Source organism: Varanus komodoensis, unplaced genomic scaffold (assembly GCF_004798865.1).
Source record: "Varanus komodoensis strain SLA01 unplaced genomic scaffold, ASM479886v1 scaffold38, whole genome shotgun sequence".
Taxonomy (NCBI): domain Eukaryota; kingdom Metazoa; phylum Chordata; class Lepidosauria; order Squamata; family Varanidae; genus Varanus; species Varanus komodoensis.
The window spans coordinates 7,213,085-7,227,571 of record NW_025335909.1 but is presented as its reverse complement, the minus strand read 5'-3'; the positions used below and the strand labels follow the sequence as shown (position 1 = coordinate 7,227,571).

Genomic DNA, 14,487 nt, shown 5'->3' with positions numbered 1-14,487 from the left:
CCCCCGCCCGCGGGGGGGGGGGGGGGGAGGGGGCGCCCCCCTTGCCTGCCCCGTCCCGCTCCCCCCGGTGCACTCGGGCGGGAGGGGGCTCAGCGCCGCGGCACCCGGGGCTCCGGGCGGAAAAGGAGGCGCCGCGCGGGCTGGGCGCGCGGGCAGCGCAGCGGGCGGCCGTGCATCCTGCCGGTTTGCGCAGCGGGGGCTCCGGGGTGAGTCCGGCGCAGCCGAATCGGGGGGCGACGCATTTCGCCCGGCGGGAGGCTGCGCGGGCAGCCGCTGTTCGCCAGGACGGCTGGCCTCCGGCGGGGGGCGAGCGGGGCAGCGGCCGGACGGGCGGTCGCTGAATCTCGCTGCGGCCGTTGGGGGAGCGAGCGAGCGAGCGAGCGGGGCTGGCCTGCTCTCGCCGAGCGCCGCGGCTTCTGGCCCTGGCCCGCATCTCGCGGAGATGCCACTTGGGAATCCGGAAAGCGCGGGGGAGCCTCTCCCCCCGTGCCGTGTTTTTAAACGGCGCTCTGAAACTCCGTCCAATTTTCCTGTTGTTGTCAGTGCTCGTACAGGAACTCTTCCTAAGAAGGAAAAAATCATCTGCCAACATCTGTATTTGATTTTGCTTTGATCATCTGGTATGTCAAAGTTTTGCTTGCTTTTTCTTTGGGTCAGGATGCCGAGCTGTTGGGGATTCCTTCTTCTCCAGAAGGAAGAGCATCCAAGGTTCGGCTGACCAAGGAAGGGTGATCAAGGCAGATCCTTGGGAATTACAGGACTGGTGTGATGCTGAAGGAAAGGGAACGGGGTCAGGTTTTTCAGAAGGCAGGCTAGAAAGTTTGCCAGTTAGTTGCGAGTCTCAAGGTTTTGGATAGCACTGGAATTTCATGGGGAAGTTATTCATGGGAGAAGGCTTGAAATCTGGTGCTTGGTGCCGAATCTCTCACGGCCCTCCTTAATGGTTTAAATGACAGAAATCCAAGGAAAAAGATCTGCTATTTGTGGTTGCTATTCTGTTCTGCTGGACAGGCAGGCAGGGACTGAGTGATGCTGTGATTAAGGGTTATCGTTTGGGGGACGGAACTGGCGTTGAATGACCATCTAGTAATGGTGGAGTCTTGGCAGGTGAGCGCGGAGGAAGCAAAGAAACTCCAGCTCCTTACTAGAGAGCAAGTGTCCAGTTGTCCAAGTCTTGGGAGGCAGGTTTTGGGTTGCCCAGCTTTTCCACTGGCGGTCGTAACTGTGCCTTTGAGGCCAACTAGCTGCACGGGCATCTGTACCTGAGAAGCTTTGCCAGCGTTTGTGAATGACCTCACCTGCCGATGTTTGTCCATCAGGTAGACAGGTGAGGCTGTGTTTTCTTCCTCCGCTGCATCGGTTGGTAGTGGCACAGCACAGCAAAGGGAACGCAGGTGGGGCTTTTACGCCTGACCTGAAAAGCGTGGCTCCTGCGATAAAAGCTGTTGTTCGCACGGCCTGGAATGCCAAACCAAGTGCCCCGTCCTTGCCCAGGCATCGGATGGGATCAAATGGAAATTATAACTGCCTGCTGAAGTGTCGCTTTTGAAAACGGGCTGAGACATTAGACTGTAGAAGAACACAGAGGCCTTTCATCTGACTGAGAATGGCACTGGACATTTGGCTGGATGGCCTTAGGTATCATTTTTCCTAGCTCTATTCTTCAAAACAAAAAGAGATGAGACCTGATTACTTCCTCCCCGTGTAACATTTGATTTCCTCTCCTTCACATGAATCTTCCTCAAGCGACAAGGATGCATCGAAAACACCTTCGCTAGGTCAAAAATAGGACATGTATCGCCTTTCTAGCACTGGTTCAAACATTAAGCAAGAAAGACCTTTAATTGGTCACCCCCAGCCTCAGAGTTAGCCTTCTCCCTGGAGAGCTAGCTTTTTCCTTGCGGGGAAATTTGGAAGCATTTTCACTTTTCAATGAGTAAATCTGTATTTACTTCTGAATCCATACTTGCAAACATGAGGGCTGGAAATGTGCTTAAAGGGCTGGCCTCACTTTATATTATAAATTAAGTTCCTTCAACAATGAGGCCTAGAAACTTGATTTCTTCAAAGAGCACTAGCAGTCTCCCAAAAAAAGTGCAGTCCTTCCAGTGCTTCCTGAAGAGTGAGCGGAACCTTTCCAGGCAATGTCAAGCATAACGCACTTAGACGGGCGTCACCACGGTGCCAATTCATTCATGCTAGTACCTTTGCAACGAAGATGCGGAGCGTGGCGTATCTCGCAATAATCAAGGCACTGCATGGCTTTACCTCGCCAGGTAGGAGCAAGTTCATCCAGCAGGCGGCTTGCCTTTGGCACTAAATTCTCATTTTCCGGCAGCTGGAAAAACTGCCTGCCCCGGAGGGTCTGTGTGCTCCCCGAACATCAGAAGTTGCCTTGCGCAGAGCCAGGCCCCCGTCTGTCTAGTTCCACGCTGCCACGGCTGACTGGCAAAAGGCTTTTCCAGCCTGACCCAGGAGATTGGACCCTTCTCTAAAAATCGGACCCTTGAAAGGGAAAGCGGAGAGACCATTCCGCACTCGTGTCTCTCCTGGGAATGGATTTCACAAGCTCGTGATGAGTTCTGTGAGGAAACGCCTTTCCTCAGTCCCAGGTTTCTGTTAGTTGGTTCAATTCCTGCACCCCGTCCCGAGTTCCTGCCCTCGATGGAGGGCTGCTCATGCCTGTCGATGCTTTGAGTGAGTGAAGGCGCCCTTCCCATGGGAGCTGCTTTTGCACAACAGCTGGCAGGCAAAAATACGCGTTGCATGCAATTATGGTTCGGTAGACGCTGTTATCTGGGTTCTTGAGGATTTCACAGTTTTCTGTGCGTGTGTGATGTGTGTGGGTGTGTTTGTGTGCTTGAACAAAATGGCTGATTTGGAACCCTCCGGATCAGACGGGGGCCTGATGAACAGTGCGACCTTGTGCACTTGGAACATGGGAATTGCAATAGATAAGTCGAAGAGGAAACAAAGAACGCGGTTCTCCCTCTAGAAATAATAATGTTGACTTCTTCCAAGCAGGACGTCTTGTGCTTCTCTCCCTGGCTGATTCGTTCCCTTTTTTGTCCTCATGCTCCTCTGTTTTATCTCACTCTCTTTTTTCTGCTTTGCAAGCTGTAACGTGTTATCTCTGCAGATTCTCAACACTCCCATGAATTGACTGTCGCTTGACTGTTCTTGAAATGCACGTGGCTTGCGCTGGGTTGCCAAGGCGGGCGGCTGCCTGTAGGCTGACGTGTTTTCTCTTCTCCGCTCCCCCACTCCTTCTGGCTTAATTGCTGCAGGTTCCGCTTTGTGCCAAGCCCGGGGGAGCTTAGGAAGGGCTGTTCTGCACAGGCCCACGCTGCGAGGGGCACCAGAGGTGGGTGGGCTGCTCACGTGACCCCTTTATTCCCTTGGGGACTGAGTTGAGACAGCAGGACGACATGCACGCACAGGGGCTGAACCATGGCTTGCGGCTGAAAGGTGCGGCATGGTGGGTCTGAACCCAGCTGAGAGCATGACCCGTGGATCAAGAGACCCCGTGCTTCCTTGCTGGGTTGTGGACTCTGGGTTATTCACCGTGGTTTGTTACCTCAGCTGGGTCCAGGAAACACCATAACCTATGTTCCACAAGAGAAGGTTGGGGGGGGGCGGTTCTGTGAACCATCCAGGAAGGGACTTGGGAGCACCCCCTTTTTCTTCATGGTGCCTGCAGTCTAGCGAACGTTGGGAGAATTCATCCCATTGAACGCAGTTCGAGGCATTTGCTGACCTGTATTTCTGTGCTGTGCTGTATTCCCGAAGGCCTGCCGGTCCCCCGTGCCTCCTCTTGCCACGGAGAGTGGCCGGTCCCACAGAATGCGATTTTTTTAAAGTCAGAGACCTTATTTTCTTTCCTGCCAGTAATCGGCAGCGTGCCTGGGACAAATTTCTCTCCATACGAAAGCTTTGGCTACTGGGCACTATAGAAATGAACTAAATAGCAGCAGCAGCAACTAACTTCCTGGGGAAGCAAGTATGGCTCTGCCTGGTGCCCAAGTGATGAGGGTGCTGCCTCCCCAAGGGAGTCTCTTATTGAACACGGGGCCACTACTGGGGAGGCCCCGTTCCCAAACTGACCGCTTCGCAGGCATGTGTTGGAGGGGGCACAGAAAGATGGGAACCTCTGAGGCATCAGGTGCTGTGCAGGTACATCCAGATGTTTGGCCTACAAATCCCATCAGCTCCAACATAGCCAATGGCAAAAGGACGATGGGTACTGTAAGCCAAAACATCAAACAGTGGTCCCCACGCCTGGTACCTTCAGCAGAGACCAAACCGCTGATTTTCCATAAAATCAGAACGTTGCACACGGGCGACTTTGAACTGAAGCACAGGGACCCTAGAAAAGGCCCAGGGCTCTGTTGCCCATCTGCAGAGGCCCTGCTTCCCTGCCGCAGCTGCAGCGTTCCGCTAAATAAATACAGTGCCGCCAGGCAGGCGGGAAGCTGCGGAGGGCCCAGAAACGGCCGGATCACGTTGCCCAGCTGCTCCGTGAGCAGTGTATCCACAGCACGCGGCTGTTCGGAGGACAGGGCAGGCGTGGAAGCGGGCAGCAGCTGGCCCACCTTGCGGCGCCGATTGCCCAAGCTGCGGAGGGCACGTTTCTGACCCGCGCGCTCAGTGCTATATAAACGCGAAGAGCGAATGCTCTGAAGAATTGCGCTCTGCAGCGGGCGCCTAAGATTGTGCTCGCCGCCGGCCTGATTGCATTCCTCTCGCTTTCTTCTCATCTGACCCCATTTCCTCCATTTACACGACCTCGTGCCAATCTGCTTCCTTTTTTGGTGCAGTTTTGATGTGGGCTTCAGAGGAGGATACAGGGTCATGGCAGCAGCTCAGAGTGCTGCGGGCACCGTTCCCAGTTAATGGAATCAACTATTTATATACAATGGCTGGCAGAATTCCCACAATGCAGACCCTAAAGTAAATAGGAAACCAGTGTTGGGTGCAGGAATCTGGTAGTCCGTCCGTCCGTCCGTCCATCCGTGTGTGTGTGTGTGCGTGAAATGCATTTCTGGGGTTCTCAAGCGCAGTACAAACGGTTGGACAGGAATGCTTTTCTCCGTTCAGAAAGCAGGACCTGCGGAAGCCACACACTGGTAGCAACATCAGTGTCATTGGTTTCCTCGACTGGATGCATGCTAGGAAGTTTGCTCCGGATTGGTTGCTCACTGCTTATGGGGCTTCACCGTGATGCACTCAGATTCTTGCCATAAAAATATATTTTGGTGACATTCTGTTGTGCAGTAGAACATCCCTAACTGGGCATCACAGATGGAGGGCTTTTCCCAGCCACGCTCTCCCTGGACACTGGCAGCCACCTCTGAGGCCTCCTTCCATACGCCAACCCTGAGGAAGGCTCAGAGGCCGCCGGCGAGAGGAAGGGTCTTTCAGTGGCGGCCTCTCCATCTGTGGGATCGTCTCCCCACTTAAGCCTGCCTGGCACCAACTCGGCCATCATTTCCGCACCAGGTTAAGACGAACCCTTTTCCACTTGACATGTTAAGACATACATGGATATTTAATGGCTGTGAAGGGAGTAAGGACGCAGCTCCACTGGTTAGAATGCTGCGTTATGTGCTTTAGCTATTCGATCCCAGTCTCTGATCCTGGTTTGCAAGGCAAGCATAAACCAGTTTGGTGGCTCTGGCACCAGGAAAGGAACCTGGGAGCCAAGACCCAGGCATTAAACCACAAATTAATTGTAAAGATATAGGTGTTTAAATCAATCTTCGTCCTATTCAATAGGCACAAGTGGAGTGATGTGATAGCTATTCAGTCTGGGGGGTTGTTTGCTTCCAGAGTGCCGTGTTGGTCTTGTTTGCGAGGTCTCCTTTCATTCCTGTATCTACCTGCATTTCCAGCAAGCTTTAGCGAGAAAATGCCATATTTCTTCCTCAAGATAGCTATTTAATGTAGCATCTGGATTCACTTTAGCTGCAGGGCCCAGAAAAACATTTGCCAAATGGACTTTAGATTTACTACAAGACGGATTGTTCCAAATTGGTGTCTTCCCTCTCCAGACTCAGGGGATGATAATTTAATACTTGTACCATATTGCATGTTTCATTCTCTCACCCTGCCGAGATCGCGCTAACGGCGCTGTCTAACCGCCAGGAAAAGCGTGTCTTCTGTGCTGTATGATGAGTGGAGGGCAGGCAGAGGGAGAACTGGTGGGCCAGCGGTGATCTTGTCCACATTTGGCTTCCGCACGTGCCCCTGATGCATTTCCTCTCTGGCTTTGCCCCTTGGCCAAAGAGGGCGCCTTTCCCTGGTCTGAGAAGTGCCCCCAAGCCGGAGCCGCGGCGACTCACCCCGTGGGGCCACAGTTCTTGCCCCACGACTCCTGGCACACTATACGGCGAGGCGGCCCGGCAAGGTCACCTGGCCGCCTTGGAGCCAAAGCGCACCCTGCACTGCAGTAACGGTCCTGCCCCCTTGTTTTGCCGCAGCATCCCAGGGGGCCAGCCGCCTCCCCGAGGAATGACGCCGGTGAGCCCACCATGAGAACATGCAGCTCCGGCAGGCCTGACCTCGGGAGGCCGCGTCTCCACAATGAGCCGCTCAGCGCCTTCCAGGAGTCTTCCAGCATCCTGCCTCGCACGCCGGCGCTGAAGGCGCACCGCGCAAGCGGGATGGATTCTTTTGTGGTGGTGATGGAGTACGGTCCAGCGTCCACGCCAGGCCCGGGGGGAGAGCTGGGGGACCAGCTCATGGACCCGTGCGAGGAGCCCCCGGTGGCACCAGGAGCCAGAGGACTCGAGCCGAAGGGCTGCCTTGGAGGCACCCAGGAGGGCCCCTCGAGAGAGATGAGGGAATCCCGCGTCAAACTGAGCCTGTCAAGTCGCAAACTCTCTCTCCAGGAGAAGTCTCAGTTCGTCCAGTCCCCTGGCGGTAACGCGGGGGTCAACGGGCGCTACATTTATCCTTCCCTGCCTTACTCCCCAGTTACATCTCCACATTCTTCACCTCGTCTTCCCCGGAGGCCGACAATAGAATCCCACAGAGTGTCTATTACGGGATTGCAGGTAAGAGAAGCTGTCTTTGTTGTTCTTGACAGCGGAAGTGTGACGCTAGGCCCTTGGCGTGTTGGTTCAGAGGCTCCTGCAAGCACTGACTGTCTTCCTAGCAAAGGTGGGCTGAGCAGCAGCGCCCTCTGTGCTTCATTCAGGGAACTGCCCTATAATGTACTGCAAGGCACTTTGGAGAGGCCCAGTTAGTGTCGGGAGAGTCAGGTGACACACTGGTGCTTCTCCATCGTACGAGTCAGTGCTGTTCAGTCCAGACCCTCTGGATATGCTAGATTGTAAGCCACTAGGAAGGCCTCGCCAATGACAGGCGGCCTTTAAATATATGTAAATGAATAAATAGACAAATACGTGACTTGGTTTTCAATAAGGTGGGGAGGTACCTGAGTGGAGCATTGTGGGTTCTGTCCTGCACATCTTTTATTCTGGCACTGCCCCTGCACCTATGAGCATCCATAGCAGGTGTTTGCACCGAAGGGCCATGGGATGGGATGGGATGGGATGGGGGGATGCGAAGGGCCACGCACACTTACCTGGTGAGTGGCTTCCAGGTAACGATCCGCAGCTGCACTGGCTTGACTCGGGGTTGACTCTCCTGCAGTCGTACCTTCCAGCTCCTCCTCGCCCATCCAAAGGCTGCAGCTCAGGCATGAATCGCTAGCCTTGCATACAAACGTTCTGGGGTTTGGTTCCTTGTCCAGCTGGGCATTCCTGGGCTGGCTGAGCCGACGGACAAACTGCAAGGGCAGAATGGTGTCTATTAAGGGGCTGCAACCCGGCGTGGCCCTACTCTGACCTTCCTGGGTTCTGGCCCCAGCCTGCCAGGGTCTCCATTTTGCAGTCTTGGCTAGGGAGTGCCGGGAACAGTAGGACTTTCCCGTTTAAGCATGCAGAGCATTGCATCCCGAATGATCTAATTCTCACGTGTGAATGCGTACATCTAGTTAGCTTTGGTCATTCCCAGGAACAAGTTGGATTCTGGAAGGATTTTAGTATGCTTTTACTGCATGCTTTTATTCAGAATCCAGTGGATACTTTTCAGTCATTTCTTTTAACCTGCTTTTACTCACCTGGAGTGTTCTGGACAAACCAAATGGGAAACATGGCTGTGAAACGCTGAGAGGTGCAGAGGCAGAGGAGGACGGCTGAGACCCCGGACTGATAAACTGCCAACTGTTGCATGCGGCATCCGCTCTGAAAGAACAATGGGGCACAAATTTAACATGCAATAAAAGGCAGTCACTTCCTCATTAAAAGGCAATCCTTCTGACACTTGTAGAGACTTTTACAGTTTGTTTAATCCCAGCTGTCTCAACATGAAACCTCGAACCCTCTCATTTCCCAGCACTGGCAGTTGGCCACATGGAAGAAAACTTTCTCCTCCGCCCCTTCCTGCTCTTAATAAACCTGCCTCTTATTGCTAGGCGCTGAAGGAAACTTAATTTATCTGCAAGTGGCAATAAATGGCTGGGAGAGCAGAGGGTGTTGCATGACGCCGAGGCCTCGGTTTCGTGCCCGAGCATTTATTTTGCTCTTTCCTAACATGGTCCAGATGGGCTGGGCGTAATGTTGCAAGGCGCGTGGCGGCCGCTCGCTCTGAGGGGCTTGGGCCTGTTCAGGGGGCTGACCCTGTGCTAGCCAAGGGCTGCACCCACCTTCCGGGACTGCTGGGCCGGGCAAGGGTCTCCCCAGTCAGGGACCTGTCCCACCGGGGACCAGCTGCCTTGCAGAATCCCACCGGTAGGACGCACCTCAGCCGCTGGCTTGATGCAGGTGGCAACACGGGCATTGTAGCTGGGAGCTGCTGGGCGCCTTCTCCCAGAAACTGGCCCCGGCTTGTTGCAGCCCCCCCACCCCCGTCGCAGCTCCTTGCAAGGAGGAACTCCACAACTGGACCATCTGCCGGCAGGGGAAGGGCCTCCCTCGACCAGGACCAGAGGCAGAGGACCTGGAGGGCCGGCGGGGGGCGGGAGGGGCTGTGCCATGCCAGTCCTGCTTGCGGGATCCCACGGGCAGCTGGTGGGCCGCCGGGAGCACGACGCCGGGCCAGCAGGCCGGCTCTGCACAGCCCTTACGATCTCGGCCCTTCTGAGTCTACCCCAGTTCAGCTGCACGGTGTGAGCCCTTCGGGTATTGCAGGAGCAGCAGGAAACTGTTTCTGCGTTCACGTTCTCCACATTGTGCTTCTCTTGGGCATTCCTTCTTTCCCAAGGGGAAAAGAACCTAAGAAAAAGATCTCCAGCTTTTGCAGATTTCCCTTGCAGGGCTTTCCCCAGTCCCTCGAGCATCTCAGCTGCCCATGTTTTGTGCTTCTGGTTCAGGCGCATCAATCCAGTTCGTGGGCAAGAAGCTTTTGTGTTCCAAGTGCTGCCGACCTGGTTTCCCAGCAGCAAAACTGGGGGTGGAAGCGGAGGCAGAGCGAGTGGGCTTTGTGCTACACTGCAGCCAAGGCCAGAACGCAAATGCTTTGGCCCCCTAATGAGAAGGAGCGACTCACTGGAGAACACCCTGACGCTGGGAACAGCGAAGGCAAAAGCAGCAGGGGGCGGCGGAGGAGGAGGTGGCCGGATGCAGCGACTGGGGCAGCGGGCGTGGGGATGGGGGGACTCCGGGGGATGGCGGAGGACGGGAGAGCCTGGAGGAATGCTGACCATGGGGTCGCGATGGGTCGACTTGACAAAAAAAATAGCCAAGGCCTGCTGGGCGATGGTGGTGCTGTCAGCCCAGAGGGCAAAGCAGAGGCCCCAGGCCAGATGCCCAGATCTGGCCGTCCACACGCCACAGCCAGGGCCAGGCCGGCGGCTGAGCCTGGAGCCAACAGCCGTTCACCGGTGAGGCCAAGCGAGGCACCTGGACGCTCGTCTCACCGGTGCAGCTATAGCTGGAACTTCGGGCCGAAGTGCGGATCCTGCCGTCCACCCCCAAATAGCCAAGCAGCAAGCAGAGGGGGGCCTCCGCTCGGCAGAGCAAGCACCTGCAGCTCCCATCAGCCCCGGCCAGTATGGCCAGCGGTCAAGGGGGACGGGAGGTGCGGTTCCGTCCATCCGCCCGCTCCGCACCGGGGCAGCTTGTGCCTCTTGCGGCCGCCCTGGGAGCAGTCGCGTGTCTGGCTGGACGGCGTCGCCCGTGTCTTTCCTGCAGGCAGAGCGGAGAGAAGCCTTCCCTCTCGGGCAATTGAACCTGTTAGCTGATGGGGATAATTGAGGTTAATTAATAAGCAATTGGCTCCACAAGAGGCCTATTACATATTTTCTTCGTCTGCGGCGCTCTAGCGAGTCTCAGGCACTAGGCGGCTGCGGCGGATCGCTCCGGCGGCCCCTCGCCGCGCTGTCCTGAGCGAGGGACCCGGCCTGTGCCTGGCTCCTTCTGGGTCGGTTTCTGGGTGCCCGGCCGGCTCTGACTCCCTCCTCTCTTCCAGGACTGCGTGCAGCTCAATCAATACACCCTGAAGGACGAGATCGGAAAGGTGCTTTTTGCATTTTTTTACAAAACTTTTGGATATATGAGGTCTGAGTATTTGGGCTGGGAGGAAATGGGGCGGTAAGTACTCCGGTTGGGGGGGGAGAACGCGCTGTTGGTGACCCAGGGGGCAGCTGGGCCACTCGCGGGGGATCTGCTCATGCAGGTCCGATTGTCCCCACCCCGTTAGGCTCCTGCCTGAAGAGGGGGCGAATCCCAGGAATTCCCTGCCAGGGGTGGCAGGAATGGGGAGGCCCGGATGCACCCCCGTGTTGGCACCCTCCTGGAGCCCCGACGGGTGGGGCAAAGGCTGATGGGGGTCCCAGGACAGTGTTGTGACCCAGGGGCACCCCCTCTGCCCGATCCTTCACCCTCGGTCCGCCCGCCTTGGGGAACTCTGCAGCAGGACTGGCTCCCCCCCCCCCGGGGGTCATGGGCCAAAACGGGCCACCCTGGGCCTAAGAAGCCCCTGTTTTGATGGAAGTCTGTGCCTCCCCCTCCCACTCCCCTTCCACAGGGCTCCTACGGGGTTGTGAAGCTGGCGTACAACGAGGACGACAACACTTACTATGTGAGTAGCGGACTTGGGGGGGGGCGGGGTGGTGGTGGTGGAGGGGGCAGCGGTGATGGGGAACGAATGTCCCGGGTTCAAGCCAGACGAGCTCAGCAAGCCAGGGATGCGCGCGTCTGGCGAAGGGTGCAGAGCTGCCGGTCTGGGGTTCAGTCTGGCCCCGCCGTGCCCTCCCAGTGGCCTCGCCCCCTTGCTTCCCACCACCGATAAGTTGGCGGTTTCTGGCTCCCCCCATGCTGAACGTCGTGCTGCTTCCTCTAAGCCTTAGTTGCTGCTGCAAAGATCTCGAAGGCACAATCCAGGGCGTGTGTAGCGGGAAAAGGTGCCACGGCTTTTCCCGCGTGGCTGGCAGAGGAAGGAATGCTGGGACCGTAGGCCCTTTTCTTCAGCTCCCTATCCATAAATAGGATCACACAGTGGAGGAATTGCTCGGAAAAGGTGGAGATGTTATTCTTTGGGCCATTCCGTTAGCCCTTGGTCCTGCCAGGCACCAGATGCGCCCCTCAGGCCCCCCAAGAGCCTCTCCGAGGGGCAGCTTCAGACCTAACAGCTCTGCATTAGCACGCCGGACTTAGGCAAGGGGGCAGTGTGGTTTGGATTCGCACGTTCAGTGCACCACGGAAAGATTCTCTGCTTGCTTGCTGTCTTTAAAGAGTGCCACATTCTGTCACTCAGTATAAAGCACTCCTCAGGGCGGATCCAAACCAGCAGAACAAGAATGCAAAGCATAGCAACCAAGATAAACAGAGAATAATAATAAAAACAATTTTTATCTCCTCTGGGGGCGGTTTTTGTTTGCCGCATAATAAGAGGTCGATCCGCAGTTGCTCTGAAGGTTGGGGAGGTGGCAGTTTAATCACGTCCCCCCTCCGATTCTGCTCTCGAATCAGGAGCGGAGGGGGTGGAATTGCCAAATATAGTTGTGCTTGTGTGGTTGCCAGCCTTTCGACTGGTTTTTTCTTAGAGAGACGCATATTTTGATTATCTCGTCTTTGCAGCACTGCAAAGCTGCGTGTGGTGGTGGGATCTGCCTCCAAGGGTGGGGATTCTATGACCCCCCCTTGATGCTGGTGGACTACAGCCCCCATCATCCCCACCCCCGGTTGAATCAACCCTACTGGGCGTCCCCATGGCTTCCCGTGCAGGACACGGCCGCAGCCGAGGGGTCCCACAGCGCTCCTCACGGGCTGTGCTCTGCTCGCTTCCCCGCAGGCGATGAAGGTGCTTTCCAAAAAGAAACTCATGAGGCAAGCGGGATTCCCACGTAAGTGCGGCTGCGCCGGGCTGCCCCGGGGTCTGGCCCGGGCCTGTGGGAGCAACTCCGCAAAGGGGCTTGGCTGCGGAGCAGGATGTGGCCCGTCGGAGGTTCTGGCCCCCAGCTGCCGCCCGCCCGCTCCAGCATCGCCCGCCTGGGGAGCCGGTGGGATCGATGCTGGGTGGGGGACGGGGCTCGTGCAAAGGGGTCCTTCCCATCGCCTGGCCCCTTCTGCCGGGGGCGGCGGGGTCTGAACAGGGGCCTTTCGCAGGCGAGGCGGGCGCTCCGCCACCGGGCTGTGGCCTCAGCTGGAATACGCCCCAAGCCTGGGTTTCCCTGGCCGGCTGGACGGGCAGCATCGGGGCTTTGCGCCCTCCGCCAGCCCTCTGCATGGGTGCCCGCGTTACCTCCCACAGGCCGCCCACCCCCTCGCGGTGCCAAGCCCCCCCTGGAAGGCTTCTGCCAACCCAAAGGGCCCATCGAGCAGGTCTACCAGGAAATCGCCATCCTGAAGAAGCTCAACCATCCCAACGTGGTGAAGCTGGTGGAGGTGAGGCTGGGCTTGGGCGCCACGCGGACATCGCTCCTCGGTGTGGAGCAGCTGAGGGTGGTGCTGGTCTCGCCCCTCGCCTCAAGGCCAGTGGGTGCCCTCCGGATGGGTCGGATTGCAACCCCATCATCCCCAGCCATTCTGGCCGGCAGTCCAGGAGGATGCGAGTCTGAAGCATCAGGAGAGGGCCAGGGTGGGAAGTGTTTCCGGGGTGGTGCAGTGAGGCGAGGCAGTGGACTCTGGCTCTGAGCGGGCGCCAGTATCGGAGATACACCGTCCTTGCGGGAATTTGCTTGTTATGCAGGTTCCAGCAGCATTTTCCCCTTATCCTTTTGCACAAAAGAGAGAAGAACCCAAATGACAATTCAATGGCAAAAATTGAAACATGGGGTTCTGCAAGCAGAGATCACTAAAGCCGCCCACGAAGGCCTCAGCAGCTAAAGGCAGCCCATAATTACACATACGAACAAACAAACAAATAAAATGAGGGGGTTTTTTTTCTTGGGCACTATTTCTGAAACTTACGGAAAGCTCAAAGGAACTTCAGAACAAAGATACTGAGGTCTGAAGCTTATCGTTGTGGCATCGTAATGGGAGCAAGGAAAAGCAACCTCATGTTACGTTATTTCTTTGATAGCTTCTAATCTATTTATGCAGGCGCAAAGTTTGTTAGAAGTGTCCCACTGCCCCCTGCTGGTGCTCTTGTTCCCTTTATATCTTTATTTTTTCTGAACCTCTCTCTGTTTTCCCCTGGGACCCTCAGGATATCTAAGCCAGAGGTGCCCATCATCTCTGAGCTGGCTGGAGCCAAAGAGAGCTATAGTGCAAAACCGCTGAAGGATACCAAATTGGGAAAAGCTGCTGTACTGAGCCATCAACACAACACAACACAGTGGGTGCAACCACAACACGGCTTCCCTTCCATTTCAACACGGGGTTCTTCTTTGAGAAGGACCAGCAAACTGTGGTTCCACAGGTGTTGGAAGTCAGCTTTTCCAGGTTTTCCAGAGACAGGGGGTCTAGAAAAAGACCCGCACAATTCCACACACACAAAGAGGCCTGGGCCTCCCTCAAAACTGCCCGACTACAAGGGCCAAGGCCCATCACGTCCAAGAGACAAATTGTGCGTTCTGCAGATATCGCAAGAGAATCTCACACCGAGACCTCAACGAAGCGAGAGGTGCCAGGACACCAGACCACTTATCCGAATGCATGTTGAGGGGGGAAAGGTATAAGATTGAGAGAGGATGAGCTGGGAGAGACTAATGGGAATTGTAGTCCAACATATCTGGAAGGCATCAGGTCAGGAGAAGGCTGGCGGAGCCCAATAGTTTTTTAGAAAACAAAACCCTCCATTTTCCTGCATGCTTGAAAATGTCAAGAGGTTTGTAACCAAAGTTGAACTGAACTCTCAGACTGTGGAAAAGGGTTAGCAAAACTAAGGTGGTTCTGGCACTTCCGACGCCTGGAACGTGCTTAGAATGGGCAGATAGAATGAGCCGGGCGGAAAAACCTGCGGAAAGTGAGGGTTTAAAAAATGGCCCTGATGCATGGGGAATTTGCCCTATTTTAGGATTACCCAAAAAATCTAGGTTAG

The 14,487-nt window shown here is 55.9% G+C and overlaps 1 protein-coding gene across 6 annotated transcripts in view; it reads left to right on the top strand.

Annotated features, from left to right (window-relative positions):
* The first annotated feature begins 455 nt into the window (after positions 1-455).
* CAMKK2 (calcium/calmodulin dependent protein kinase kinase 2) overlaps positions 456-14,487 on the top strand; it is a 31,682-nt gene continuing 17,650 nt past the window's right edge. For 2 of the 6 annotated variants that reach the window (XR_006415713.1, XM_044440603.1), the window contains exons 1-6: positions 461-620; positions 6,480-7,055; positions 10,474-10,521; positions 11,032-11,085; positions 12,298-12,349; positions 12,757-12,890. Coding sequence is in view for 5 of the 6 variants with exons in the window: in XM_044440603.1 (XP_044296538.1) it covers positions 6,531-7,055; positions 10,474-10,521; positions 11,032-11,085; positions 12,298-12,349; positions 12,757-12,890 (813 nt within the window). In the remaining variant the exon portion in view is untranslated. Of the gene's footprint in view, positions 621-2,703; positions 7,056-10,473; positions 10,522-11,031; positions 11,086-12,297; positions 12,350-12,756; positions 12,891-14,487 lie in introns of those variants that run through there. The other 4 variants (XM_044440606.1, XM_044440605.1, XM_044440607.1 and 1 more) reach the window with 4 other exon arrangements.